This window comes from Lathamus discolor, chromosome Z (genome assembly GCF_037157495.1).
Source record: "Lathamus discolor isolate bLatDis1 chromosome Z, bLatDis1.hap1, whole genome shotgun sequence".
Classification (NCBI taxonomy): Eukaryota; Metazoa; Chordata; class Aves; order Psittaciformes; family Psittacidae; genus Lathamus; species Lathamus discolor.
Window position 1 is genome coordinate 24,087,654 of NC_088909.1, and position 26,877 is coordinate 24,114,530.

The 26,877-nt window shown below is 48.7% G+C and overlaps 2 protein-coding genes across 4 annotated transcripts; both read right to left on the reverse strand.

Annotated features, from left to right (window-relative positions):
• Positions 1–74: 74 nt before the first annotated feature.
• Positions 75–6,107, reverse strand: CALB2 (calbindin 2). 2 transcript variants are annotated; one of them, XM_065662009.1, is made up of 11 exons: positions 5,994–6,107; positions 3,662–3,738; positions 3,379–3,468; positions 3,155–3,235; positions 2,285–2,341; positions 2,103–2,180; positions 1,907–1,962; positions 1,391–1,430; positions 1,210–1,263; positions 921–992; positions 75–472 (listed from the first exon to the last, which is right to left on the reverse strand). In XM_065662009.1, exons 1-11 carry the CDS (start codon positions 6,082–6,084, stop codon positions 356–358), a joined length of 813 nt encoding a protein of 270 aa, XP_065518081.1. In that variant the 5' UTR covers positions 6,085–6,107; the 3' UTR covers positions 75–355. The 2 variants fall into 2 exon arrangements, with proteins under 2 accessions (XP_065518081.1, XP_065518080.1); XM_065662008.1 differs by having other exon boundaries at positions 2,285–2,356.
• A 5,992-nt stretch (positions 6,108–12,099) lies between these two features.
• LOC136005456 (purine nucleoside phosphorylase-like) lies at positions 12,100–26,675 on the reverse strand. 2 transcript variants are annotated; one of them, XM_065662947.1, is made up of 6 exons: positions 26,599–26,675; positions 18,792–18,961; positions 18,407–18,510; positions 17,039–17,214; positions 13,583–13,773; positions 12,100–12,414 (listed from the first exon to the last, which is right to left on the reverse strand). In XM_065662947.1, the coding sequence occupies exons 2-6, from the start codon at positions 18,946–18,948 to the stop codon at positions 12,197–12,199; spliced, it is 846 nt and encodes a 281-aa protein (XP_065519019.1). In that variant the 5' UTR covers positions 18,949–18,961; positions 26,599–26,675; the 3' UTR covers positions 12,100–12,196. The 2 variants fall into 2 exon arrangements, with proteins under 2 accessions (XP_065519019.1, XP_065519018.1); XM_065662946.1 differs by lacking the exon at positions 26,599–26,675 and adding an exon at positions 21,828–21,984.
• Positions 26,676–26,877: the final 202 nt, after the last annotated feature.

Here is a 26,877-nt window from a genome sequence, read left to right on the forward strand (position 1 = left end):
AGGGTACAGGACCCACCTCTCCTGTTGCCCCCAGCCCCATTGCTGCAGCAGGAGAAGGCTTTGCTGTACCAGTACTTGACTTTATTTGTAAACTCTCTTTGGTCAACCAGAGAAAACCAAGAAAAGACCAAAACAATGAAAACAATCCCCCAAAATAATATAGATCATGAAGCCAACTAGGAGAATGGGGTGCAATTAAGTTTCCCCTCAGAATTAGGACTTTAACAACCTAGAGCAAACCCAAGAGCTGCTGAGGGAGCGCTGCATTGATGGGTGTTCCCCTGCTGTGCTTGGTTGTGGGGAGGAGGAGGCACGTGGGGTAGGGTGGGATGGGGTGGGATGTTCCTACATGGTCCTACACAGGGGGCTCGCTGCAAAGCACAATCTCCAGTTCCTTGCGGTAGAGCTTTCCCGCGTCGGACAGGTTCATGATGCTCTTCCTGTAGTTGGTGAGCTGCTGGATGCTCATCTCCTGCAGAGGAGGAGAGGAGGGAGGTGGTGGGAGCTGGGGACCCTGTTTCTCCCCAGGGAGCACCCCCAGCTTGTGACCACCAAGCATCTCTCCTGGTCACTGGGGAGTGTGGACGCAGTGGGTGGGAGATAGTAAATCCATAAAATCAACCAGGCTGGAAAAGACCTTTAAGATCTTCAAGTCCAACCGTTCCCCAGCACTGCCAAGGCCACCACTGAACCATGGCACTAAGGGCCTTGCCTACACAGTCTGTGGACACTTCCAGGGACGGTGACTCCACCACTGCCCTGGGCAGCCTGTTCCAATGCCTGAACACCCTTTGGGGAAGAAGTTGTTCCTATCTCCAGTCTAAGCCTCCCCAGATGCTTCTGGAAGAAGAAGATGCACTGGGGAGCCTGGTGGGGGAGGTGGGGGGGTGGGGCGCACCTGGGCTCTGTCCTCCACTTACTTTCTTATTCTTCTCATACAGGTCTTTCAAAAGTGCATCCAGCTCGTTCTCATCAATGAAGCCACTTCCATCCTGGATAAGGAGGGAGGGACATCAGGAGGGAGAAGGACATGAGCAAGCCCCACCACCGTGGGCATGGGTGCAGGAGGCACCACCAGACCCTTAACCAGCACTCACAGCCCACATCGAAGCAGGGAATTGACCCAACTGAAAACACATGGGTTTGGGTTGGTTTTTTTCCCCCAAGTTGTATTTATTTTGGGTAGTTTCCTGGGATCTGGCACCCTACCTTGTCATAGAAGGCAAAGATGGCATTGAACTCCTCCGAGGACAGCTTCACCCCCTGGGAAGCAGCATGGGACACCAGGGCATGAGGGAGGGATGAAGTGAAAGCAGGGAACAGGATTTAATTTATTATTATTATCACCATTAATATCATTAATATTATATTTTTATTAGTTTTATTTTACCTGAAACTTCAGAAGGAAGTTTTCTTGCACAGGCAGAAGTCTGAAAGACAAGAAGGGCCAGGGATAAGCAGGAATCAGCCAGGAAAAGACACTTTTAAAACCCAAATGAGTCTTGGATAGGATGAGGGGTGATGGTTTTAAATTAAAAGAGGGAGATTCATGCTGGATGTGAGGAAGAAATTTTGTGCATTGGGGGTGGTAAAACACTGGCCCAGGTTGCCCAGAGAGGTGGTGGATGCCCCATCCCTGGAGATATCCCGGGCCAGGCTGGATGTGGGTCTGGGTAACCTGGTCTAGTTGTTGAACATGTCCCCGCTCCCTGCTGGAGGTTGGACTAGATGAGCTTTGTAAGTCCCTTCCAACCCAAACTGTTCTAGTGTTCTATGGCTGTTCACTCCAAAACATGAATGAACTAAAGAGGAAAACTGTTCTCCTTGGAAGCTGGAGCCCCCACTGTGAGTATTTCAGGGTGTCTTTTCTTCCCCACCACTTCCTTTTCACCACCCATGACCTTACCGTGACATCTCTGAGAGGCCCAGCTTCCCGTCACCGTTCATGTCGAACATCCGCAGCTGCCGGGACACAAGCAGCACCGGGTCACCATGGCCTCCTCCTCCCCTTCATCCCACACACTGTGTGGTGCCAAGAGCCCTGGGGGGTACCCGCCCTGTGTCAGGAGAACCGCGGTGCCACAGGATGAGGTCCCACTTACAATGGTCTGTGTGTACTCCTGCAGCTTGGGCTCGTCGTAGGGCCGGTTCGCCTTCTTCAGCAGGTCTGACAGGAAGCCCTGAAGGGAGAGGGCTGTGCTGGCTGTCCCCATCCCCGGTGGTCCCAGCAGTGATATCCCACCACAAGGGACCCAGCTCAGCCCACCTCCAAACCATAGCTCACCTTGAGCTCATTGGCTTCGATGTAGCCGCTGCGGTCTGTGTCGTACCTGCGCCAAGCCTGTGAAGGAACCATCTCCAGTGCTGGTGTGGGCTTGTGTCCCATGCTCTCCACCAACACGTGCAAACCCCGCTAAGCCCCACTTGGAGCTTCTCCCACCACCTTGGCAGAGCTGGAGTCAGCTCTTGGCTGGTGGTGGTCTCCCCAGTGCCACCTTGGACCTGGATACTTTTGTCCACAGCCATACCAAGAGTTCAAGCTCTATTATCCTCACCAAAGCATGCAAGATCGGTCTTTAATATTTAATTGCAGTCCCCAGTTAAACAACAGCACCCACTTAATTCCCTCCATGCCATTGGGTGCTCCTCTTTCAGCCATCACCTCCAACCTGGTTTCATTTTCCAAGCACAAACTCTCACCTCCTGGGATGCTGCACATCTCAATCCCACTCCAAACCCCAGCCACATTTCAGTCACCATGGGCAATTTCTCTCCCACCCTGCAGATGGGATTACTCCATGCAAGGGCACAGTGAGGTTTTGTGGTGGCCCAGAGCAGTGTTGTCTGCTTCAGCACATCCCTTAGGTGCTAAGGACCGACCACCCCAGATTGGAAGTTTACAGAAACAGCTCCAAATCCCTGCAGGTCACCTCTCCTGGAGACTGGGATGAGGTCCCAGCTGCTCTGAGGAGTGCTGATGGGACGATGAGGACAGGGAAAACTCACCACGCTTCCCAAACCAGCACCACCTTCCAGTGCTGACTTAAAGCCAAGATTCTGGGGTAGACTGGGAGAGGTTTGGGCAATACCCGCTGCCAGCTGCATCAGGGAAGCAGATCCCACAGGGAGCCCTGGCACAGCCTACCCTGCTCACCTCCATGAACTCTGAGCTGGAGCCCACATGCTGGCGGAAACACAGCAGGAAGTTTTCCTCCGTGGGCAGGATCTGGGCCAGCTGCGGGGAACATGAGCATCGCAGGGAACATGAGCATTGGGGTGGTACAAGCACTGGGGGGGGGTACAAGCATTGGGGGGGTACAAGCATTATGGGGGGAGGAGACACGAGCCCCCATGGGTCATGGGGCCAGCTCCCCTCACCTCTGCCATCTCAATTTTGCCGTCAGCATTTCTGTCGTACTTGTGCATAAACTCCTTCATCTTGTCACCCAAGTTGTCATTCTTTGAATCCTGCCAGCAAGGAGCGGAGATGGGAGCATTTATCCCCCCTCCCCATGCTGGCATTTCCTCTTATTTCCTCCTGGAGGTGCCCTGGTCCCACTCCTAGGTGCCATTCCCGGAGGAGATGGGGCTGATGGGAGCCTGAACCTTCAGGAAAGAGGGAACAGGGGAGGGAGAAAGCAAAACCAGGAGAGGCCCTTACCACACCCGCCCCCTTCCTTGTGCTTTCCAGCTCCTGGAAGAAGTTTTCCAGTTCTTTGCCTTCAATGTAGCCATTTCCTGGGGAAGGAAAAGAATACGGTAAGATCCCCCTGGTGTCAGAAGGATGTTTCATGGTGATGCGGCGCTTCTTCCCCTCTGCACGGGGACACGGCTTCACGGTGATTGTGGCAGCAAAGAAGCTGATGCTTAGTGTGGTAGAAACGTGGTGCTGGCTGAATTTGCAGAGAGCCCCATTCAAGGGGACACAGCTCTTGACATGTTCCCTGCACCCAGTTGAAGGGCACAGGGGACTTTGTCCCTGTTCCCATCCGCATCCCAGTGTTTGATGTGTTTTCCGCATCTGCTGTTTTAACCATGTTAAACTAAATCTCTTCATCCACCTTGAGCATCAACACCCTCAGGCTCCCCAGCACCATCTTCTCCCCTCTGCAATGCAGCATCTGGGACCAACCCATCCACGTCCCATCTGGAAGCGCCTGGGGAAGTCCCAGGACACCTTCCTCTTGATGACTGCATCCCAACAGATAAGCAACGTCCCTCCCAGGAGAGGATGAGGGGCTTGGGCAATGCTGGGTGCTGGTGTGAGCTGCAGTGGGGCTTGGCTTTCTGCTGCCCTTCCCACGGGCTTTGCTTCTACAGGTATGGGAGAATCACAAGCTCCTTTCAATTCAGTGCTGGGAAGAAGGATAACACCAAGAAAAGCCATGGCAGGCAGCTGGAGTTCCTCCAAGCAGCAGCTTGGACAGGTCTGATCCATGCCTCTGGAGTGGCAGGGTGCATGGAAAACCCTCTCTGGAGAGCTATGTCTGGTCCATGCAGCTGCACTGTGGAGCCTCCCTGCCATCAAAGGCACCCAAAGGAACACTTCTGGAGCCTTAAGGGAAGCAGGTGAAAGCCCTATCGGAGCTTAAGTACAGGGAAGTGTTTGAGTGAGACAGCCCCTTCAGCAGGGGGATGAACACCGGCTCCCTCTATCACTCCCTTCCCATCGGCAGAGGAAAGCAGCTTGGGCTGCTGGAGCTCCCACCCGGTGTTGCAGAGCATCATCCTCACCAAGACCACCATCTTCTGCGGTGCCCGAGTCCCTCCTCACCTGGGCACCCGCCCTGCCCTGGGACGCAGGCCAAGCTGGGTCCATGCCTGCCTCTGTATTTTCGAGATGACAGAGCACCTCCGCGGGACATGCTGCAGGAAGGCAGCCGGACACCTACCCCAGGAGCTGCCGATTCCCACTGGCTGCCACTGTCCCACCGTCCTCAAGCCCTAAGCTGCTGCAGTGCCAGCTCCAGCGGTGACAGGTACAGCCGTGCCCATGTCCCAGGGGCTGCAGGAGGGACCCCGACGGCGCGGCCGGGAAGGCACAGAACACAGAATGAGCTCTGGCTCCAGCAGCACAGCCAGGGGTGCTGCGTGACGCAGTTCACAGGAGGAGTTTGGTCCCCAAACCCTCCCCAGGGATAAGGACATGGGGAAGGAGCTTTCCCCTGGGCTGCTCATCCCAGCGGGATAAGCCTCGTTTATGGCACCAGAGCACTGGAATAAACTAATTTCCCGTCAAAACGATGCTGCTTTTGGCATTTCTGCCCCCCTCCCCCTCTTTTGGGGGTGGGCAGCAATGGGAACCGGGAGGCGGCATGCCCAGCTGCGACTCCGTGGGGAGGTGGCAACCCCCTGGGGACATGGCCGCTAACACAGCATCCCCGGGGAGAGGTTTTGTGGAGCTGGGTGAGGGGGACGAAGCTCTCCAGCCGTGGGGTGGCCGCTCCTCACCCAGACCCTCTGTAACTCCCGTCCTTCAGGGCAGGGGAGGGGGCCGGGACCACGATGGTGGCAGCGCTGTCATTCCCTCCCCCCCCCCCCCCCCCACCTCCAGGCACCCCAGGTGCCAAGGACAGGGCTCCGCGGAGGCAGGGGGGGCACCCCGGGAAGGGCAGAACACCCCGACCAGGACGCAGAGGTGACACCAACCCCGAGAGAACCCCGGCTCTTCGGGGATGTGCGACGGACCCGTGGCACCCCCGGGCTCAGGGGCCCACGGGCGGGGGACTCTAGCAGGGCCCGGTGCCGGAGCGCTCCAACCATCCCCGACGGGGCGGTCTCGGGGGATGCCGGCAGCCTCCCCGATCCCGGAGCTCCCCTCGACGTGGCTGCTCCCGGAGGCTCCGCGGGCTATGCCTCTCCGAACTCCCCACAACGGCGTATCCTGGGACTCTACATCGTGTCCCCCCGCGCCCGCGCTAAGGGGGATGCTCAGCCCGATGCTCCCCGCCCCGGGGCGGGTAACGGCGGGTCCCCCGCGCCCCGGGACTGACCGTCTGCGTCGAAGTGTCGCCAGACGTCGAGGAACTGGGACGCGGTGAGCTCGGCCAGGTGGAGGTGCGGGGCCTGCTGCGGGCCGGCCATCTCCCGCTGCCGCCCCTGCGCGCCGCTGCCGCTGCCGCCACCGCCGCCCCTGCGCGCCGCTGCCTTTTATACCCGCCGCCGCCGCCCGCCGCCGCCAGGGGGCGCGCTGAGCCGGGACGGAGGACGGGCAGCGGGATGGGAGGGGGCGCACCGGGACGCTCCGGGACACAGGGACAGAAGGGGAAGGGAGGGGGGACCGCGACACACCGAGACAGCCGCGAGGGGGAGTGGGAACAGGACCGGGACAGAGGCAGAGGAACAGGGCGGGGGGACCGGTACACGCGAACAGAGAAACAGTGGGGAGGGGGACCGGGACGTACTGGGACTTACCGTGACGGCGGGTCACAGGAGTACCCGGACACCAGGACAGAGGGGAGGGAAGGGGGACCTAGACAAGGACACCGGGACGGTGAGGGGGAGGGGACAGGACACTGCGGCGCCGGGACACCCAGACACCGAACAGCAGCACCGCTGCGCGGGGGGACGACGAACGCAGGGACAGTGGGACAACAGCACCGCGCGGGGTAGACGGGACCGGGACACCGGCACCGCCACGGGGGCGGGCATCGAGACACCTGGACAGCAGCGCTCACCGTGGGAGCTGCCGGCTCTCTGCCCCTGTCCTATGTCACCTGCTCTGCCCGATGTCACCTACCCCTGTACTGACATCTAGCCCTGCCTTGTCTCCCTGCCCTGCCGCCTCCTCCTGGTGCCTGTCACTCCATCCCTTCAAGTCCCTGCAACCCTTCCTAAGCCACCCAGCCCTGCCCATATCACCCAGTCCTCACCCCCATCACCCAGCCCTACCCCTACCACCACATCTGTGCCCTGTGTCACTGCATTTGTGTACCTTGTCACTGTCCCCCTGGGCTCCTGACAGCAGCTTCATGGACCATGATCTGCTGGTCCCAGCAGGATGAGCAGGGCAGAGGGAGTGCCACCAAGGGACCATGCGATGGCCACAGCAGGGCTGTCAACCCCAACCCATGGCTGGGGCAAGGACACAGAACTAGGACACCACCCCCGGGACATTCCCCCATCGTCTGGAGGAAAACCCAAGTAGCACTCAGATCAAGCTTTTGCCATTCCTATTGGAGGGTGTCTCGTTGGAGGGATGGGAGCAGCGCTCAGCCCCAAAAGGGACATTTCTCACCCTGGCTCATAGTTCATTCAGGGAATTTCTTTTCCTAAGTTTTCCCAGATGGCAGGGAAATTTCCAGGCCCAAGCAAACAGCCACATTTGAGGTTTGTCACCGGCTATAGTGCAGCCTGCCCAAGGCAAGCGTTGCCATGGCTACGGGGGGGGGGGACGGGCGGGCGGACTGAAGGACGGGACGGGACGGGACTGGTAAATCCAGATCCAGTGCGAAGGCTCTGCCGATGGAAGTGCTTCAGGGATGTAATTGTATGCAGGGATGTAATTGGCAGCAGGCAGTTGCTGTAGTACCAGCGCTGGTGCCTCCTGGCTGGGAGAAAAGGGGGTGCTCGGTGCTCCCTTAGTGTCAGAGGGAGCAGGCTTAGAGAGTGGAAGGGCTCACTGCCACGGAGGTGGCCCCAAGCCTCAGTCTAACACCATAGGAAGCTGGAGCAGGGCAGGATGCCTGACTCTGGGTATGGGAGGAGAGCTATGCGGGGACAAAGAGCAATGGGATGGCTCCTTCTTCCTGCACAGCACAGCCTTCAAGCAAACACAGGGACACTCAAAGGGTGTACTAGATATTCAGCTGACATTTACTGAAGTCTGGCATGGAGATGAGCCCCCAGATCTCCTTTTTCTTATTATTGGAGCACGATTTTCCCCAGCAGAACCCATTTCTTTGCTGTCCCACTCCCTCCAGAGCAAAGTTTTCCTGGAGCTGAGGGCAGACACTCACTGCCACTGCAGGGTTTACGGACATGTCCCCAACTGTGCTTGGGCAGGGGAGAGAAGGGGCACAGGGGTCCCCATTACTGGTCCATCACCCAGTCTGCAGGGGCAGAGCCCCAATCCACAGCAGGGGTCGCTCTGTGTCAACAACCCATAACAATCATGCTGCTCCGGGACACCCGATTCTGCTGATGAAGACCCGAAGTTGCTTCAATTTGGCACCTAGAAGACTGCCATTTCCCTGCATGGGTGTCCAGGCATAGCCAGCGGCAGGAGGCGATGTCCCCTTTGCTGAAGAACAGGCTGGATGTTTTCCTCCAGCCTTCACCTGTGTCCTGGCTCTTAAACCAGCTCCTAGCTGCAAGTGCCATCAGATTTTGGAAAAAAAGACTATTTCACTGCTTCCAGTGTCAGGCTTTAATTCAGCAACAAACTGAGACCATCTCACTGCTGTGCCCTGCATTGCCCCCCCTTGCTCTGCCTATTCAGCATGGCAGGGAAGAGCTTAATTCTTTCCAGCATATGAAATCCCAGCACTGAAAATCTTAAGCTTTTGAAAAGAACAAAAAATAACCCCAAACCCAAAATATCTCACCACAATAGCAGAAACCCCTTGATTCAACTGCAGGTTTTCAGTAAAGAGAAACCTCTAAGGAAATTTTGGTTACTTGAAGCTTAGCATATGTTCAGTTGCTGAGCTGAGAAAGAGAACACCGTTTTTAAAAGCTTTCTGGTTTGCCTTTATGTCGAAAAGAGTGCAAATGTGAAAAAAAGAGCCTGGGAAACCAAGCCTAGCAAAGGAAACAGGATGGATCTCAAGGTCACATCTTGTAGGGAGATTGCAGGGTTGTTTCTCAGATAATAGCAGATTTTTACTTAAAAACACATGGGTGAGGGACCTGGGGGGATTTACTCTAGGGAAGGCACAGGGGGAACCTTATTGCTCTCTACAACTGCCTGAAAGGAGGTTGTAATGAGTTGGGAGTCAGTCTCTTCTCCAACGTAACAAGGCATAGGACAAGAGGAAACAGCCTCAAGCTGCACCAGGGGAGTTTCAGACTGGAGACGAGGAAAAATTTCTCCCGCAAGGGTGTTCAGGCATTGGAAGGGGCTGCACAGGGCAGTGGTGGAGTCACCTTCCCTGGAAGTGCTTACAAACCATGCAGATGAGGCCCTTTGTGACATGGCTTAGTGGGGCCTTGGCAGTGCTGGGGAACGGTTGGACTTGACGATCTTAAAGCTCTTTTCCAACCTGGTTGATTTTATGGTTGGATTAAGAGTATCTCCAAAGCCAGATGACCCCTCTCTCCCCCTAAACCATGGCAAGATCCCTTCCAAAGTGCCCAGGGCATCTTCCATTTCATTTACAGGGATAAAATCAGGATGTTCATGCAGAGTTTGAACTGTACAAGTTGCCCTCGCACAGTAGAAAGAAGAGCCCTCAAGTGTTTAAGAGTTGAAATGCTATTTACAAAATAGTTCTTTTAAACCAGACAATTGGCCAAAGATTTCATCACAGGGCAATGTTCAGGTCAAGTTTTCAGCTGTATTTAAGTTGTATTTGGGTATAAGTGCATGGTATGGGTTCCACACTGCCTCCGGCACAGCTGGAGCAGACCCAACAGACCAAAAGCAGGTGCTGAGCTCCTCATCAGTGCAACAGCAGATGTTTTGGATGCTTCCCTTCACATTGCAGTCCAGCCTGACTGGGTAATGAATGGAGGCTGCTCGAATCCCAGCCTCAGCTACTCTGCCTGCTTTCTAGCTGCACAGCTGCCTTCCACTCAGCCTTCAGAGACTCTGTATTTACCAAGTATTACATGAATATGAAGCACCATTTTCTAGGAACGGGAAATTACTTGCTCGCTCTCTATTCTGTAACAAGCCCATACTGGGAACAAGTCTGAAAAGGGAGCAGATAGAAGTGGTTCCTTCTTGCTCTGCACATCTGCCACTTTTCATATTTCACAGCTTTCACAGCCACTATTGAGAAGCACTTCAGTGCTGCTAGATCTGAAAAGCTTTATGGAAAAAAGAGGTGGACTTTCTTTCCCTCCACATACTACCACTAAAGGTCTGGTCCCTGAAACTGTCTCGACAGTCAAACCCACCAAATCGGAAGAGCTGCTGTCTCAGAGGGTTCCTCCAAGTTCCAGGAGCTGCTGATCAAGTTACTTGGCTAGTCGGTAGAGCACAGGCAAGGAATACTTCCCCTTCACAAGTCCTCAAGACCAGCCTGGGCAGATTCTTGTTGGGTCTGAGCACAGGTAGCCCTGCCCAGAAGAGAAGGGAATAGACTGGCCAATCCAAGGTTTCTCCTGCACCTGAAGTGTTACCATTTAATGAAAAACATGCATGGCACAACTCCATTCCTCCTGGAGGCAAAATCTGCATTGTTAATGCAACAGCTCACACTACTAATTGCAGCATAAGGGCTTCAAGCAAATACCCATGTGGAATAAAAACTCACCAGGCCACAACATCCTAAAGAAATGTCATGGAAGGCTGAAGGCTGTGAAGGAGAGCAAAGTATCAGTGGTAAACAACTGATCAGCTCTATTTAGGAAGGCATACTGGAGCTCTCCATGACCAGTTAGGTGTCTTCAGTTCAGACCGCTGTGTCAGCTGAAAACATTTAGCTATGACAGTGATGGGCTTTACAGAGAGCTCCAAGATAAATGAAGGGAAAAAGGTTACCTAATAATTACAGTCATTGTTTTACATCCAGCTGCATCCACAGCTCAGCTTGACCTTTGGGCAACAATGAATAACACACCGTCCTGGTGCTATTCACCTTTCCTTGATAGACCATCTCCACACTGGTAAAAAAGATCATGGGGGCCTCTCCTTTTTGTCTTTTACTCACTGCTAGGCTCAATTTCTCCACATAAGGGGACCGGGATAGTCAGAAAGATATGCCTGTTCCAAAATAATCCCCACTGTAATCTCACATCACTAAACCCCACAAACAATTGGTGTTCCAACACAAACCTGGTGCTTCAGGGACTGCAGCAGGGCAAAGCTGAGGTGAAACACTGGATCAAACTGATCTCTACTTTGAGACACCAAAAGGTAACTGGTATCCAGTGCAAGTGGCCCAAGCTGCTGATCTTCAAGGCATTCAGAAACAGAAGGAACAAAACTAGGCCAAGCTGGACCTGGATCCTGTTTCCAGCTTGGCCTATTTTACATGATGCATGGATAAGTCATGCTGCTTTCACCCCCTTTAAAAAGGGGAAACAAGGCCAAAAATGGAGCAGAGAGCTGTGAGGGGATGCTGGCAGCAGGCTCTGACAGCCAGTCATAAAGAGCCAAGAAGAGGGTAAAGAGAGGGCTTTTGGGGGAGGCCTTCTGGGATGGAAAGGGAACACCAACCCACACATGGGGATGCAGTGTTTTCCCAAGCTGGAAAAATCATCTGCAATTATAGAATCATAGAATGGTTTGGTCTGGAAAGGACCTTGAGGTCACCTAGTTCCACTCCCCTGCCATGTGTAGGGATGCCTCACACTAGACTATGTCACCTAAGGCTCTGTCCAGCCTGGCCTTGAACACTGCCAGGGATGGAGCATTCACCACTTCTCTGGGCAAACCATGCTGGGGTCTCACCACCCTCAAAGTAAATAACTTTTTGCTTATATCTAACTTGAACTTCCCCTGTTTAAGTGTAAATATATTACCCCTTGTCCTATTGCTGCTGTCACTGATAGAAGAATTCCTCTCCGGCATCCTTCACCTGCTTTGCTGCATGGCTTGTATCCAGGTCCTCACCCAAAACTCAGTCTTTTTGTGGTCTCCCACTAGTTTCAGATCAGGCCCTACTAAAGCATGCCCAACAGGCACCAAGCCTTGTGACCAGCTCTCAATCCAGCCCATGACACAGCGGGAGCAAACACTCGGGGAAGGAGGATGCTGTGCTGAGAGAGGCAGTACCATGGGCAAGAAACACCAAACAGCTCTGCAGCAGAATGATGGGGGAGCTGGAGCTCACAGCACCAAGGGGCTCATTGCTGATGTGGGCTTTGGAGTCTGCCAGAGGTCCAACTCTGTATCCCAGAAAGCCATTTTGGTCACTGGCTACTAACAAGGGGATCAGTCTGGTAAAATGCAAAGCAAGCCTCTGCACCTGAACAGCTAAAGCACAGGTACAAAGATCAACAGGTCTATTCAATATCAGACAACAGCCTCACCAACACCATTTGCTAGTGTTCACACAGTAGGATACAAATGATAAAAGGGTGGAGGTCACAGAGGGTTTGTGCTTTCCCCCAGTTTGCCAAGGAGGTGTGTGACCAGCTTCTGCAACGCTTCAGCCCGGACCACTGAGACGCGCAGCACTTCCTCATGGTTGGCTTTCTCTTGACTGTTGTAGCTCATCACCACCTTGTTTGTGATGAGGGAGATGCCAAGAACGCGGAGGCCACAGTGCCTGGCTACAATTACTTCTGGGATGGTGCTCATGCCTATGGTAGGAGAGAAAAGGACCAGAATGAGGCAGGATTTCCACCAAACTAAGATCTCTCCAAGGTCGCACACCACAATCCTACCTATAGCACATACCCTTGTCTCATATACCTCCAGCTCTCTAATTCTGAGCTATGTAATACATAAAGGCTGCAATAGCTGCAGCACTACAGTTAAGACCCTGCTCAGCTCAAGAAACCTCAAACATTTGATTTCTGTGAGCTACATCTCTCTCCAAAGATGTGAGAGACTGCCTGCAGCCTTGCTAAGAGAAATACTGATGTGCTGTGTCATTTGGCTCTTCCTCAGCTAAAAAAGCCACCACAAATAAGCCTTTGTGGGAAGCTGAGCTCCCTTCCTCAACGAATCTGCAGATATTAATGACTAATCTTCCATGAGCCAGGGGTCAAGCTGGAGGAATCATACGGATCTTGTGAAATACCCTCACCACACCTGCAGTCCTGTGTTCAGCTCTGGGGTAACAACACAAGAGGGATGTGGACCTGTTTGAGCAAGTCCATAGGAAGCCATGGAGATGCTCTTCCCTGTGAGGGTGCTGAGGCCCTGGCACAGGTTGCCCAGAGGAGCTGTGGCTGCCCCATCCCTGGCAGTGTTCAAGGCCAGGTTAGACAGGGCTTGGAGCAAGCTGCTCTAGTGGAAGGTGTCCCTGACTGTGGCAGGGGGCTGGAACTGGACGAGCTTTAAGCTCCCTTCCAACCCAAACCATTCTAGGGCTCTATGATCTTCTTACAGTCCATACCTGGGGTTGGGAAGATACCCCTTATTACCACTCCTAAACAACCAAGACTTACAGAGGGTTGATTTGTAGGGAAGGGACACAGTGAAAATCTTCAGTGTCAGGATTAAAAAAAAAAAAAAAAAGAATATGACTATTTCAGATTGGGCCCACTCAGTCCTGCTGAAGCTGAGCCATCTGAGCATGGGAAATAAAACAACATCATGCTCGGATCCCTGTCCTGGGCAGCCATACGCATAGGGGCTTTCTGCAGATCCACCCTAGGAGCTGCACTAAGACACTGCAAAACTAAGCAGAAACACAGAGCTCATTCTCTTGGCCCAGGAGAGTCAAAGACTGAAGAAACTCAGTGTTGAGCAGAATTGTTCAATTCATGTGCCCAACCAACCTTCCCAGCCCAGGCATCTTACCTACAGCATCTGCTCCCAGTGCCTGCAGCACACGGCACTCAGCAATGGTTTCATAGGAGGGACCAGCCAGCTGGCAGTACACTCCTTCTCGGGTGAAGCTCACAAAGCCCAGCTCCTGAGCACTCTCCATTGCCAGGCCAAGCAGGTCTTGTTCGTAAGCATCTGACATGCAGGGAAACCTCACTCCAAACCTGCAAATCAGGAAAGGGCACAGCTATGAGATATTGCTACTGCTACCTTCCCTCCATCAGAGTTCCTGGATGCTCATCCTTTAGATAAGTGGGAAATGTAAAGGGCAGACCAGCCATGGATGCAATCTCTCTCATTCCAGCCTCAGCATCAGGTAATTCTGCCATCATGGCTTTCCTCCTAGATCTAATCACTCGAAACACTCAGTGTGCGGAAGTTATGACTGTTGGAAGGTCTGGCACTGCTTTCCTACTGCACCAACCCTGCTGGAATGGTCTTCCAAAAGACTTCCATCTCCAGGGAGCACTGACGGCTAGTTCTCTCTCCCCAGTAACTGACCATGGTGGCTTTCAAACCTTGTTCATCAGACAGATGCTGCTCTTTGCTTCTCCTGCACAAGAGCTTGCAGACAGGGTCTCAGTAGCACCAAGGCACAAAAAACAGGCCAGTGAGAGGGTTTGAGCAGGGCCTGGTGGAGTATCAGTTATCACAATTAGGGTTCATGGCAGCAGGCAGCTATATAACCAGACTCACAGCAGGGATGCCCTGTACCACAGCAGCAAGGGCTGTCCTGTCCCCATACTGACAGCCATATGCTTGAAACAAAAGATTGGATGCACTGGACAAATCAGATGAGATTCGGATCTTTCCCCTTTACTGTTTACATTAGACCAGTTTGAAGGGACTTCAAGGAAAGATTTTCTTTGGAAGATGAACCAAGTTTCATAGTCAGAAAATACATCCCAGGAAAGAGCATCCACTTCTGCATTTGATTTCTGACATAACAAAATCACACCAAGCACAAGCTTGGAAACTTCTTTAGGATGGAAGAACAATTCAATTGCCCATTTGAGATGCCCATCCAGAGTATGCGTCCATCCTGTAGGTCTTACATTGCACTTGCCAGCCCCAGAGAATGGGTATGAGATACTCAGCAGAATGTCAGATGGTTTTAGATGTCTGTGTTTAGATTACAGCATCCCATTTGGAGTGTCATGCCTTGTAAGGAAATGGAAAGAGAAGCACATGTTGGAGCTCCAAGGCCACATTTTAGGTAGCCTCCATCCTGTGCTTCAAGGCTGGGTATTTTGCTTCCTTTGGGTCTTTAGATGACAGCTCAGTCCTGCTCCTGACTGAGTGAATCCTACAATTGACCTATGAAGATGTAAAGATGATTCTTTTCAGATGGGTACTGTTCTGTTGACACCTGAATCACAGAACAGTGTTTATCCCTGAGGCAGTTGCTAGCACCTTTCCTATTTCTTCAGAAGTAGGAGCCAGCTCTGGCATTACATCCAGAAGGAACTGATTGTAAAAGGAAGCTAGGCAGACCACCTTGTTTTTGGACAGAACTTTTTGGAAAGAAACCAGGAAGGTCCAGATGCCTGTCCTGTAAATATGTTCTTTTTACAAATGAAGGCAGCAACCCAATAACAGATTTAACCATCTTGTTATTTAAACTCACTCTTTTCTCATAAACTACCATGTCCTTCACCCATCCTCTGACTTCACGCACCTGGCTTTCATCTGGCTTCTCTCCCGCCAGCTTGTTAGGAAACAATTCTTGCTATTCTTACCACCTTTTCACAGTCCAGCTTCTTTCTTACTTCTATAAGGCTCTTGACAGCTTTGGATCTTTATTGCTTACATTTTGACTCCCCTGACATTTGATGTGCTCTCCTTTCCTCAGCCTGAGTCTCCAGTGGATGCATCCTCATACTCTTTTTAGCCCCACTAGAGTGCCAAGGGGCTTCTTTTTGTAAACACTGGTCCATCAGTCCCCCTGAACTGCTATGACCTTGAGGGTACTGGTTGCCTTCCACCCTACCAGTCTGAAAGGTGCCTTTGAAAGAGATTTTAGCTTAATAGATTAATTCTGGCAAAGACCTCAAGGTCATCTAGTCCAACCTTCTGCTCTAAGCAACCTGTCCAGTGGCAACAGCAGTCCAGAGGTGAGGATGTGTCACAAGACCCTCTGTGCCCCATCCGTAGGGTAAAGATCCTACTACACAGCTACTATAGGAAACCTGATTTCCCAGCTGAAAAAGTAGCAGGTCAATCTCAGATCTAGAGGTCTCTTATGAAGCTGACAAGACAACCGCCTCTCAGACTGATGCCTTCAGTGAATACATGTTAACAAAGGCACCCCAGTTTAATGACCTGGCTACGAAGGTGGTTATCAGGATGTTTGGAATTTTTATCTTTGTTCTGAGATCAGCTTACTGCCTGGCCTTTCTTGTATCAGTTCCATCACACCAGAAATGGCTGTTGTTACATGCAGGCTGGAGACTGCAGTTCAGACTGCTCAAATATGAGGAATTAACACAGAGAGATACTGACAAGAAGAGACAGAAGCAGGTCTCTACAGCAGATGGTACGGCTGGCCATGTCAGGAGAGGGATCACAAGCCTTCATTTGTAAAACAAAACCTTCTGGAGGCTTGCTTATGAATTCCTTAGAGGCTTGTAAGAGTAAGCAACAGCAAGGAAGGTGTTGAGGTTCAAACCGAGCCACACAGCTCGTTCACTCACTCCCCCACCTTTTTTCTCCCTCTTTCTTACCTTCCAGCCCCAAACCCACCCACACCCCCCGCCCCACTCCCAGAGGGATAGGGAGGAGAATCGAGAGACTGTTAACTCCCATGGGAGGAGAGAAGAACAGCCCAGTAACTAAGGTGTAACACAGACCACTACTGCTACCACCAGTAATAATAATGATAAGAGAAAATAACAAGAGAAGAGAATACAATACCACCGCCGAACGAGTTCAACCCCCCGAAGAGAGCCCGTGCCCTTCCAGGTACCTCCCAGTTACCTCCCTGGGCATGACATGTTGTGGTATGGAATACCTCTTTGGCTAGCTTGGGTCAGGTGTCCTGTCTCTGCTTCCTCCTGGCCTCCCCTTGTCCCTGGCAGAGCATGAGACTCACAAAGTCCTAAGTCAGGGTAAACATTACTGAGCAACAACTAGAAACATAGGTGTTATCAGCTCTGTTCCCAGGCTAAAAGTCAAAACACAGCGCTGCACCAGGTACTAAGAAGGAGAAAAACTGCTACTGCTAAACCCAGGACAGAAGGGTGCTTGGGGAAGGCAGGGGAGGTGACATAGCACACAAACCTACTGCTTTTGCTTTAACTTTTCCCTTGTGTGTACCTGGAGCCACACTCTACCTCTCAGTAAACACTTGCCAGCAGGCACAGCTGGCAGTCCTAGCCTGCAGCCAGAGAAAGAAAGGATTAGTTGGTAGCAGAGCTGATGCCTTCTTACCTCTCATCATTTGGCCCACGCAGTGGATTCTGCCCTCCCAAGCCAAACATACTGATGTGATCCCTAATGAACATGATATCTCCCACTTGGAAGTTGGGATTCAGTCCCCCAGCAGCATTTGTGACAATCAAGATCTCCACCCCGAGGAGAAACAAGACCCTGATGGGAAAAGTAACCTGCAAGAGCCAGAGGCATATATGCCGTGAGTATCACAATTACTAGATAGCTACTGCTACATCAGCCTTACAAGTTGTGGATAGCATTTGTAATGCAGAGAAGGCTCTACATAAGGCTACAAGAAGACAAAACTTTCTCCAATTTTAAATATTCCTCTAATTTTAATAGAAAGAATTTTAGTGTTTTTTAAACATACTAAAACCTGATATTTAAATGAAAACCGTTAAAATTCAAGCCCATATTTCCTACAGTTTTATTAAGGTCAAATAAACATCGTACAAAAAAACCAAACCAAAACAAAACCCTAATATGCAGATAGTTTTTCCTTGCTGCCAAGGTCTTACAGAAATCAATCCACTGGGCTGACTGAAGTAACTACTTATGCACATGGACTTGTGCATAAGTAGTTAAACTCAACACTACAGCTCAATACTTCGTAATTGATAAACCAGCTTTTTACAGCACTGATGGCATTTTACAGGACCATAAAGTTTTTATTCATTTCATTTTATTCACATGAGTTCACTTCACTGACCTGCTTATCCAAAATTAAGAAATAACTGGGAACTGGAAAAAAAAAAAGAAGTTTGATTTCAAGGAATCAAGAAGGAAGCAGGGTATCTGCTACCTCTGAAATGCTAATGGAGCTGTGAGCAGAAATAATTCCTAACTATGGACATCCCTTCTTTAAGAAATGAGTTAATTTTAATAGACAAACATGTCTTGATAAACCTAGTTTTGTGTCAAGTGCATTTAAAACAGTTTCTCCCCCCTGCCAAAAAGCTGAGTGGTGCCAAGTATTACAGTTTATATATGTATGCAAACTGATCTCAACCACAAGTAAAATCTCAAAGCTACAAAAATAAACCAGCAAACAAAACTATAAGACAGTAAACCAAGATTGTGTATATTAATCTGCCTTGTCTGATATATCATTTTCCCCTAAAGTATAGCAGGGCTAGCCACTCTGCATGGCTGCACATCAGCTTCACCTAGCAGAAGCTGCCTACCTCTTGGTTTGAGCTCCCAGTTTTATTTTTTTGGGAGAAATCTCAAATCTAAGCACAATTACAAGAACAATGTAAGTTCATTGTGAGAGGTAACCTCCTGTAGCTAGATATCAAAGCAAGCAGTCCCTTTTGCATCTTTTACAGCACACTTGCCCCTGCGTGGATTATTTCAAGAACTCACCATGCTGACAGAGTACCCTTCGTAACAGTGGAAACGTCCCTGCATACACACACAGGGCTGTCCATTCAGCTCCCCAAACACCAATCTGCCAAGATGCCCTGCAACTGGAAATTAATATTGCCATTTCAGTTACAGGTCTCAAGATCTTTGACTTTAGAAGCATTTGTCAGTTAATGATTATGCATTACAGCAGGGCAAAGAGCTCAAAGTCAACTAAATATCATAGCACAGAAATATGTATCTTAATTTATTATTTTACTGTGAACACATTTCACCAGAGACTGGTTTGCAGACCAATGCCAAGTGGTGCACGTTGACTAATCTTTCTGTAAGACTGTTGCAGGCTGCTGATGCATGGGATTCTGATGCCCTGGAATGTACTAACCTGTGCTCCGTGGGAAGTGAAGGATGTCCTCATACAGGAAGACTGTCTTGTTATCCAACACATCAGCCAGGCCTCCCAGTCCAGATCCACAGATGATGGCAGTCTTTGGGCACTGGGCAGTGCGGGCACGCAACCAATCTGCTGTTTCCTTACACATCTCATAGCTATTTCTGCAGAAGGAGAACAGGTCAGTGAGTCTATCAACCCACCCAAAGAACAAGCTTCAAAGGACAAGAGTCCTAGAAAGGTGCAAAGAAAAAGAAGTTTCACTAAGACTAAAATAATAGGGGCTTCATTGCTATTGCTGAAGAGGTTTCACTTAACCTCACACTTTACTCTTGGCCACAGGCAAGCATTTAAATCCTCTTTACTAATTTCATTCTATAGTGCTTTCTTTCCAGGCTGGTACCACATATCAAACATTCACCTTCTCAAACACATGTGGTTTCAGTACAGAAGGCTGAACAGATTTTATTCGTCCTCTCCCACAGGGTGGGTGGTGGGTTACACCCAGAGTCTGATCTTTGTCAAGAGGCTCAATGAGATCAGCTTATGTCAACATAAGTGAAAACCAGGAATCTGTGCTCCTGGGCTTATGTTGTCTGATTTAAGAGGGGGACTGCTCAAACACCTTGGCAAAAAATCTGTCTTCCCCAGCACTGAGGCACACTGCTAGAAAGCAGGATAGAAGTTGGCATTGCACAGCCAAGGGAGACAACTTCAATTTTTAGGCCTGTCAGTCCAGTATGCATCAGATGCATTAATCAGTTTTGAAACACGGTCAATAGCAGAATAATCCCATAATCCTGTTTCCAACAGAAAAAACATAGATACTTTCCAAAAGGCAACACGAAGCTTAATTGCAAACTCTCCTCAAAGGCAAGGGCAGTGACAGCGTTTCTTGTTAGTGACTCAGTCATTACCACTGATGAGTAGAATTAATGACTCTATATGGTCAGAGTGAACCAATACAGGTAGGGGCAGCATTTTCTCTGTACAAAAACCTGATCTGCTTATTAAGGGGTGAGAGAATCAGATAGTTCAAGGCTGAAGGTAATGTAAAATTGACTGGAGATGCTGGCAAGCTGTCACTTCATGAATGTTTCTTATTTTTGGAATCAAGTTTATTTCCAAAGGTGCAAACCTTGGTCATGGTGGGATTCTGCTGTCTGCAGCCCTACAGCACCCACAGTGCTGCTCCACACCCCAGGAGGATCTGACTGTCAGTGTATTGCTGGTTCCTCTGACTGATATATCAGCTATTCAAATAAAGGACCTTAATTCTACTCTTGTTTTAATTTCTTTATACTGACAATGCAGGTAGTTATTGCACAAGCATCTTCTAGCTAAGTGTTTTTTCATCTCCTAGCTATCTCCTGCTGTAAGGCCTTTCCAATGCCTGATACATCAAACTTGTGCTCCGTGTTACAAACTACAATATCAAAAATACCTGAGTATGTCATAAACCTGCAATCCAGTGAGAAGAAATAACTTCCATAGGCATCACAAAATGAAGAGTCACACTTAGCTGAAATACTTGTCAAAAGAAAAGCCTGGAAATGAGGAAGTTTATTTAGCATAACATGCTATTGAATTTGCCAAGTGTATGAGCAGCTCCTGAAATAAGCAAAAGCTACGGAAGTGACATTAATACAGACTGCACTTAACTGACTATATTATCCCTTCCTCCCAGATAAAAGCTCTAAAAGAGCTTTACATACATTAATGAATGTTCCCACCAATTTCACTGCTGAATGACAGTCAGCCTTACTTAGAAAGTAGAGGGAACCAAGAGAATTTAAACGTAATATCTGAGCTTTTGATGTACCTGCAGCAGGCATGAGAACTGAACGAGGTCACCAGGATCTACTCTTCCTCTTTATCAGTATTTTTAAGGTGCATACACCTTTGCAAAATAACATTAAAGAAGAGATATTATTCCTGTATCCCCAGAAATTTTATAAGCGTGGGATGAATCCCATTCAATGCCTGCTGAAGACATTGGGATTGACAGAGCTGTACCAGGTTTCAGGGAAATATCTTTCCCTTCCAAACAGATGATGTTAAAATATTTTGTAACCAAAGCAGCAGAACTGCAGCTCTGTGTCACTCTCCCTGCCTGAAAGGAACTTCAGTAGGCAGGCAGGGGCCTCGCAGAGCCCTCTCCATCCCACAAACTTTGGGTACATCAGTGCTGAGAGCACAGTGATGTCAAAATTCATCTGCAGTGCCCTGCTTGCACTGTTTAGTTTTCAGAAATCTTCCAGATGCACAGCATCAAAAGGAACTGGCAGGCACAGATAATTCCTGAATGTGAAGAGATACCTGCTGCTCTAGAGGAACAGAGTGAAAGTTCGACCTGTGAGTCATCAAATGCAATGTTTAGCCTAGAACTGCAAGAACCTGAGGTTTATGCAAGCTTTTTCGCAGCTTGAATTAATACATGTAGCACAAAGCCCCCTATAGCTCCTCCGTCTCCAACAATGCACACCTAATAACAGTGCTCAGTTTGGATTAAATCACAGGATGAGCTGAAAACACAACCCCCTTTATTGTGATTGCTGTCATCCACTGCAGAAACACATCTGCTGCAAAACACAGGACTGTCACCAATGACAGATCTTTTATGGCATATAAAACCCCACCCTCATTATGCTTCCAGGATGGCTGAAAGCAAATCCATGTAAAAAGCAGACATATCCAAACAAAGAAAGCAAACATTATGTTTCAGAGGGGCACACCATCATGCATACACACAGTGCATGTCTCTCTACACCACCACATTTACCTCTTCTGGGCCATAACCTCTCCCAAGGTCACCTGCTCTGCGCTGTATTGCATAATACCAGCACCTGACACAGGGAGACAGCCAGGCTCCTCCTCAATAATAAGATGTTTACTTCTGAGCAGCCTTGTCTGACATTTATTGAGTGCCCAGTAGGAAGAAGAGGAAAACAAGGCTAGAAGAAGCAAAGCAATTTCACCAGCCCCTTCCAGCTTGGATGTCTGTGCATCCCCTGTTTCACAGCACCTTACCTGTCTTCCTCAGCATAGGCCATCCTACTCCTCCCTGGTTAACCAAAAGAAGGGGATGGTTGCTGGAACTAGAGCTGCAGGGGTTTATTTGACCAAAGAGCAGAAGCCCATTGAACCTGCAGGAACTGCTGCTGTCTCCGGTGGTGAGGCGGGGAGGTGTGTCCCAGCTTGCCTCTGCTTTACCCTGAGCATCTCTAATCCCCGGGTAGGAGGGGCATGTTCAGGACATCTGCTTTTCTTGTTTCACTGCTCATGACACATATGTTCCAGAGCTCTACAGAAAGCTTATATGCACACACATGCTTTATAATGCAGATTAAGACTGGAAAGCTCACACGTGCACACACACAACTTTCCAGCAGCCACCCAGAGAGGAGCAGCTGACAGTGGATCTGCATAGATTTGAACATGCTTGCATCAACTAGGAACCAGCCTGCAACAGGAGTCACCTGCTCCTTTGCAAGTCAAACCTCCGGGAGCACGGTGAGAGCTCTGCCTGATAACCTGCACCTGCTACTACAGCACTGAGACATTCCATAGCTCACATCTTCCCATTCTTTCATGGTAATGAGAGGTAATGCCCTATTAGCTTCCCCCATTTGGTTTCCCCTCCCTCACATTTAATTGCCTCATCCATTGCAAAACAAAATACTGTAATGAGATATGCTAAACCTTTGTTCAGCTGATTGCATTATGGAAGACAGGAAAAAAAAACCAGGGTCCCCACTATCTGCGTCTCTAGTTCTTACATTATTTCCTATGTAAACTAAGCTTAAAACACCCTTGTCATATGAGTCTGTCTGTGCAACAGCAACTGATCCTGACAGCTGATGTGAAGCACATTTTACACAGCCACAGATGTTTCCTAGACAATCAATGCCAAAATAATTTCAAGAAAATCAGTGATGAGTAAACAGACCTTACATGCCCCAGGTAAAAGGCTACAGCTACAATATGCACTCAGAGCTTACTAGATGCAGAAGGGACACACATGGCTAGAATTTATAGATATCCCAAGCAGCAAGAATGCCTCAATTAGAACTTAACAATTCTTAGGGCAAATCAGCCAGACATTGAAAAAAAAAAAAGAATAAATTACAAAATCAGGCAGCACCAGTTTCATATCTCAATATTTCTTATTACTTTCATTCATGCTTGCTTGTTAGTCTTTAAAACCACATCAAACATCCCCTTGGCTGCCCCAGAAAATTCTCTCAGAGAAATTAAAATATAAACAAGGCAATAAATGCAGCAAGAAAAACCTGGGTATTTTGAAAGATATACTTCATATTGGAAAGCAAAAATCCACACATTGAGGAATCCCTCAATGCCAGCACTGGTGGTAACCAGCAGGATTTAAACATCAAATTCTGCTCACCACAGGTATTTGCTGAAAGATACAACTGGTAGCAAAGAAGCAGAAATCGGATTTAAATAGAAACCTTAAGTGCACTTTCCCATCAAATTCTTGAGCTTCTTCCTTTCCCCCTCATGTTTGCATTTCCACTTCTTATTTACTTTCTCTTGGAAAACTTACAATGCCTTTTCCACAAAGATCAGCAGGTAGGAGCACTGCCACTGCAGGAACCAGTGGTACATTGCTGCTCTGGCACCATGCATTTTGCTTTCAGTTTGCTGCGGGCAGTAAAAATCAGAGGGTCTCCTGCTGCTCTATGAATCATTTTCCCTTCTATGCCCTCTCTCTCATTCTGTTTCTACCATGTTTCCCCTTCTTTTTCAGATATACCCCTTTTTTATCTTTCTCTCATTCCTGTCTTTCTGAACCTTACTCATGTCCAATTCTGCCTGCTGCTACATGAACATTCTCCTTTTCCTTCAGCATCGTTTTTCTATACAAAACATAGCAGGCTGAGAGATGTTTAGAGTAGATTTGACTGCATCAAATGCTGTGTCCAAAGATGCCCCACACCTCTAACCTTTCTACATAAGCCAATGTGCCAAAGTTGCTGTCACCCCAAGAAACACCTGCTTAAAGCCAGAGTCTCAGAACCACTTCCCAGCTCCCTCAAGGCTTTCTACCTTCTGGAAAAGCATGCCCCCCTTGCCTGCACTCAGGACTTCTTTGAAAGCCATTAAATTAAATGATAGAGCAATGTTAGGCCCTTAACATTGATTCTTTCATACAGTTCTTCGGTATTAGCAGAGTTCTGATGCCCCCCAGATATGTTCCCTTGTTCAGCCTTAATCTGATTACATTCATTAATCTGATTCTTTTTTTTGCAAAGCAGACAGGAGAGATCAGACAGCCTGAAAGCTCTTCCCAATTTGTTCTCATCTCAGACAATCTCCTCCCTAGTTTGGATTTACACAGAAAACAGGATTATGAAAAAGGGACCATTTTATCTATCTTTCTGCAGTGTCTGTTATTTATCAGCAACAAAAGTTACTTGAGTTTTAACCTGCAATGCTGCACTGGTTGCACAAGTACTAGATAAAGGTTCCTACTAGAAAGATTAATTTGAGCACTGAGGGCATTCATCCCAATAATACTGTGGAGAGCACTCCACAAAGCAGATCTAGCGAAACAAGTTACCAAATAGATCGCATAATCCTCAAGAAACAGTACTGACAGTCTTCCATCCTGAAACAAACTCAGTCACCTCTTACTGTCTGTATGTCTGCAGCAAACTTATCTATAAACCTGATCTTATTGACTTGGGTGTCATTCAAATCATGTTTCTGCGGCCAGAACTTCAACTGCTACAGGATGCAGATACAGTCACTTAAAAGACTTTTATGACAACATTTTACATTCTTACAGCTATTTCTGTCTCAAGTGTTACAAAGTATTTTGCAAGCACTTCATCAACACAATTAATGATTTAGGGTAAGCCTTCTACTTCCCCGTGTGCTCACATTGTCACAGCATCAAATTATCTTGTAGTCTTTTCACATGTACTGCACACCACCCTGCTGGGAAAGGCAACAGCTGCAGAGAGGTTAACAGGGTGTTTACACAACTCAATTCAGCCTAGTACAGGAGAAAGCACGCCCTCAAACTCCTAGAGACATCACCATGCTCTCATGGGTGCAGTGCTCACCATCTCTGTCTGGGGGACATCTCACTGAATTCTCTCCTACTTAGACAAGCCAAGATTCTGCCTCTGTTTTGGAGGAAGGTTTTGCTTTTCTGCTGATTGCCTAAAGTGCAGGTTTGAGGTTTGATTTAATTACTGAACACACTCTAAGGACACATCAGGATTTTCACAGCAATTTGGAAACTTATCTTTAATAGCCACAGGAGTGTTATTAGGTAAATAAAATCAAATTATACACCAGAAGTTATTTCCCAGAGATTGGATCAGAATTAGGAAAAGAGCAGAGACATTCTAAGATATCTTTCACATAGTGGAGCTTGACGCCAGACCTTTCACCTGTCTCCAGGACCATGTTCCCATATCCCCAGATCCCCTCTTTGGAAAGCACTGCCTTCTGGAAGTGAACAAGCTATCACTTGTAGCCATGGTCCATCATGGTGTATTTATGCTGTTCCTATAGGATCAATACTGCCTCATTATCCCATTTCTGGTGCAATAATGGTCAAGTACTGAATAGTCTATAGGGTTTCCTTTTCATTTCCATTTCAGTGATTTTTGCTTTGAGAAGCAACAATTAGACACCTGCAGATCATTGTACTATTTGCCTACATTAGAAATTGTTTACTGAAGTCTCACAACTCACTTTCACTGTAACAGACTGGCTTCAATTCCTCCAGTGAGGAAAGGGAAAGGCAAGCCTGCCTAACTTGGACAGTAAGCCAGAAGCAGAACAACAGCCCTTATGGACTGGTCCCTAGAGTCACGCAGAGCCACTGCATTAAGGACAACCGGCCCTCCCAGTGTCATGCAGCACATACACATTTCTTTATACATCTGAGATGCATATAAAATGTGAGATACGGCCCCTGATGGGGGTCAAAGGATGTGAGACAGCAATAGCTCCATAATAGTACTCCTCTGTTGCAGGAGAGGGCTCAGCTATCTGTGCTACTGGTTCTAGACAAACCAGCAGCATTGACTTCACTGTCCCATTTGGATGGCTGCTTCCTCCTGGCAGAGACTCAGGCTACCCAGATCATAACTTAACCCCAACACGGAAGCTCCTTGGTGGCCTTTCAGTTTTAATCCAGAGTATTCATCTAGAGCTGCCTCTAATGTGCTTTAAAAACATGCTGGCATAGCCAGCCTGATAGGTAAGTATGCAGCAAGACCCTCTAGACATCTCAAGAAGGCTGAAGCAAGGTGGTATTCGTGATGGGCCTTTGCAAATCCCTGTAGAGAAGCTATAAGCTAAGAGAATCTCAGTAAATCTCTAAATGTCTCCTTTACCCTTGGCACTCCGGCTGCACTTTCACAAAAAGAAAAAAAGGCTGTTACCTGCCTGTCTTTAGGAGACCAATGTTATTTCTTGCATCCTGCACAATGATAACAAAAATTATGGCGAGACCTGATGCAAAATTACACATTTTGGGGGTTTATCTTTAGAAGCAGGGTGAGAAGCACAGATTCTAGCCTTGTAGAATCTATGAATTCTACACAGAATTCTTCCAAGGCTCAGCATAGTCTTCCCAGCAGAATTCCTGCATAGCCAGTATGATGAAAAGAGCTCCTGAACACACCAGCAACTCTGCAGCTCCATCACATAGCATGCTTATACTACATATGCATTTTGCTATTTTAACTACAAAAAAGTCAGAGGCCTGAATGAGATTACTTCGCTCTTAATTAGATGTTTAGCTTCCAATGTTTACCTGCACAATATTCCTTTAAAGACAGGCGCTTCTGTTTGAGGCTTCTAATGCCACAGCTGTGCACACATCTCATGATCTGCGACGGAAAAAGATCAGCTATCTATAAACTGACAGATTAGTTCCACAACAGCAGGACTAATCCAGGAAGAAAGTGCTGTGCTCCCCTTTTGAGTGTCTCACACTGACAGAAAAGACAATAACTAGCATTTTGACATATCTACTTGGACTTCTGCTTTAACTTAAAGATTTAGGAAAATCAAGGAGGAAACTGAAGCTCAC

What these genes read in the sequence shown, in the direction of transcription:
- LOC136005456 (XM_065662946.1), bottom strand. Translation starts at nt 21,850, where the DNA reads ATGGCCTATGCTGAGGAAGACAG. An exon ending in TCACTTCCCACGGAGCACAG is followed by an intron (nt 18,511 to 18,791) that starts GTTAGTACATTC and finishes ATTAATTTCCAG; the next exon opens with TTGCAGGGCATCTTGGCAGA. An exon ending in CGTGGGCCAAATGATGAGAG is followed by an intron (nt 13,774 to 17,038) that starts GTAAGAAGGCAT and finishes CCTGATTTGCAG; the next exon opens with GTTTGGAGTGAGGTTTCCCT.
- CALB2 (XM_065662008.1), bottom strand. Translation starts at nt 6,084, where the DNA reads ATGGCCGGCCCGCAGCAGGCCCCGCACCTCCACCTGGCCGAGCTCACC. An exon ending in CAAGGAAGGGGGCGGGTGTG is followed by an intron (nt 3,469 to 3,661) that starts GTAAGGGCCTCT and finishes CCTTGCTGGCAG; the next exon opens with GATTCAAAGAATGACAACTT. An exon ending in TGTATGAGAAGAATAAGAAA is followed by an intron (nt 473 to 920) that starts GTAAGTGGAGGA and finishes CCTCCTCTGCAG; the next exon opens with GAGATGAGCATCCAGCAGCT.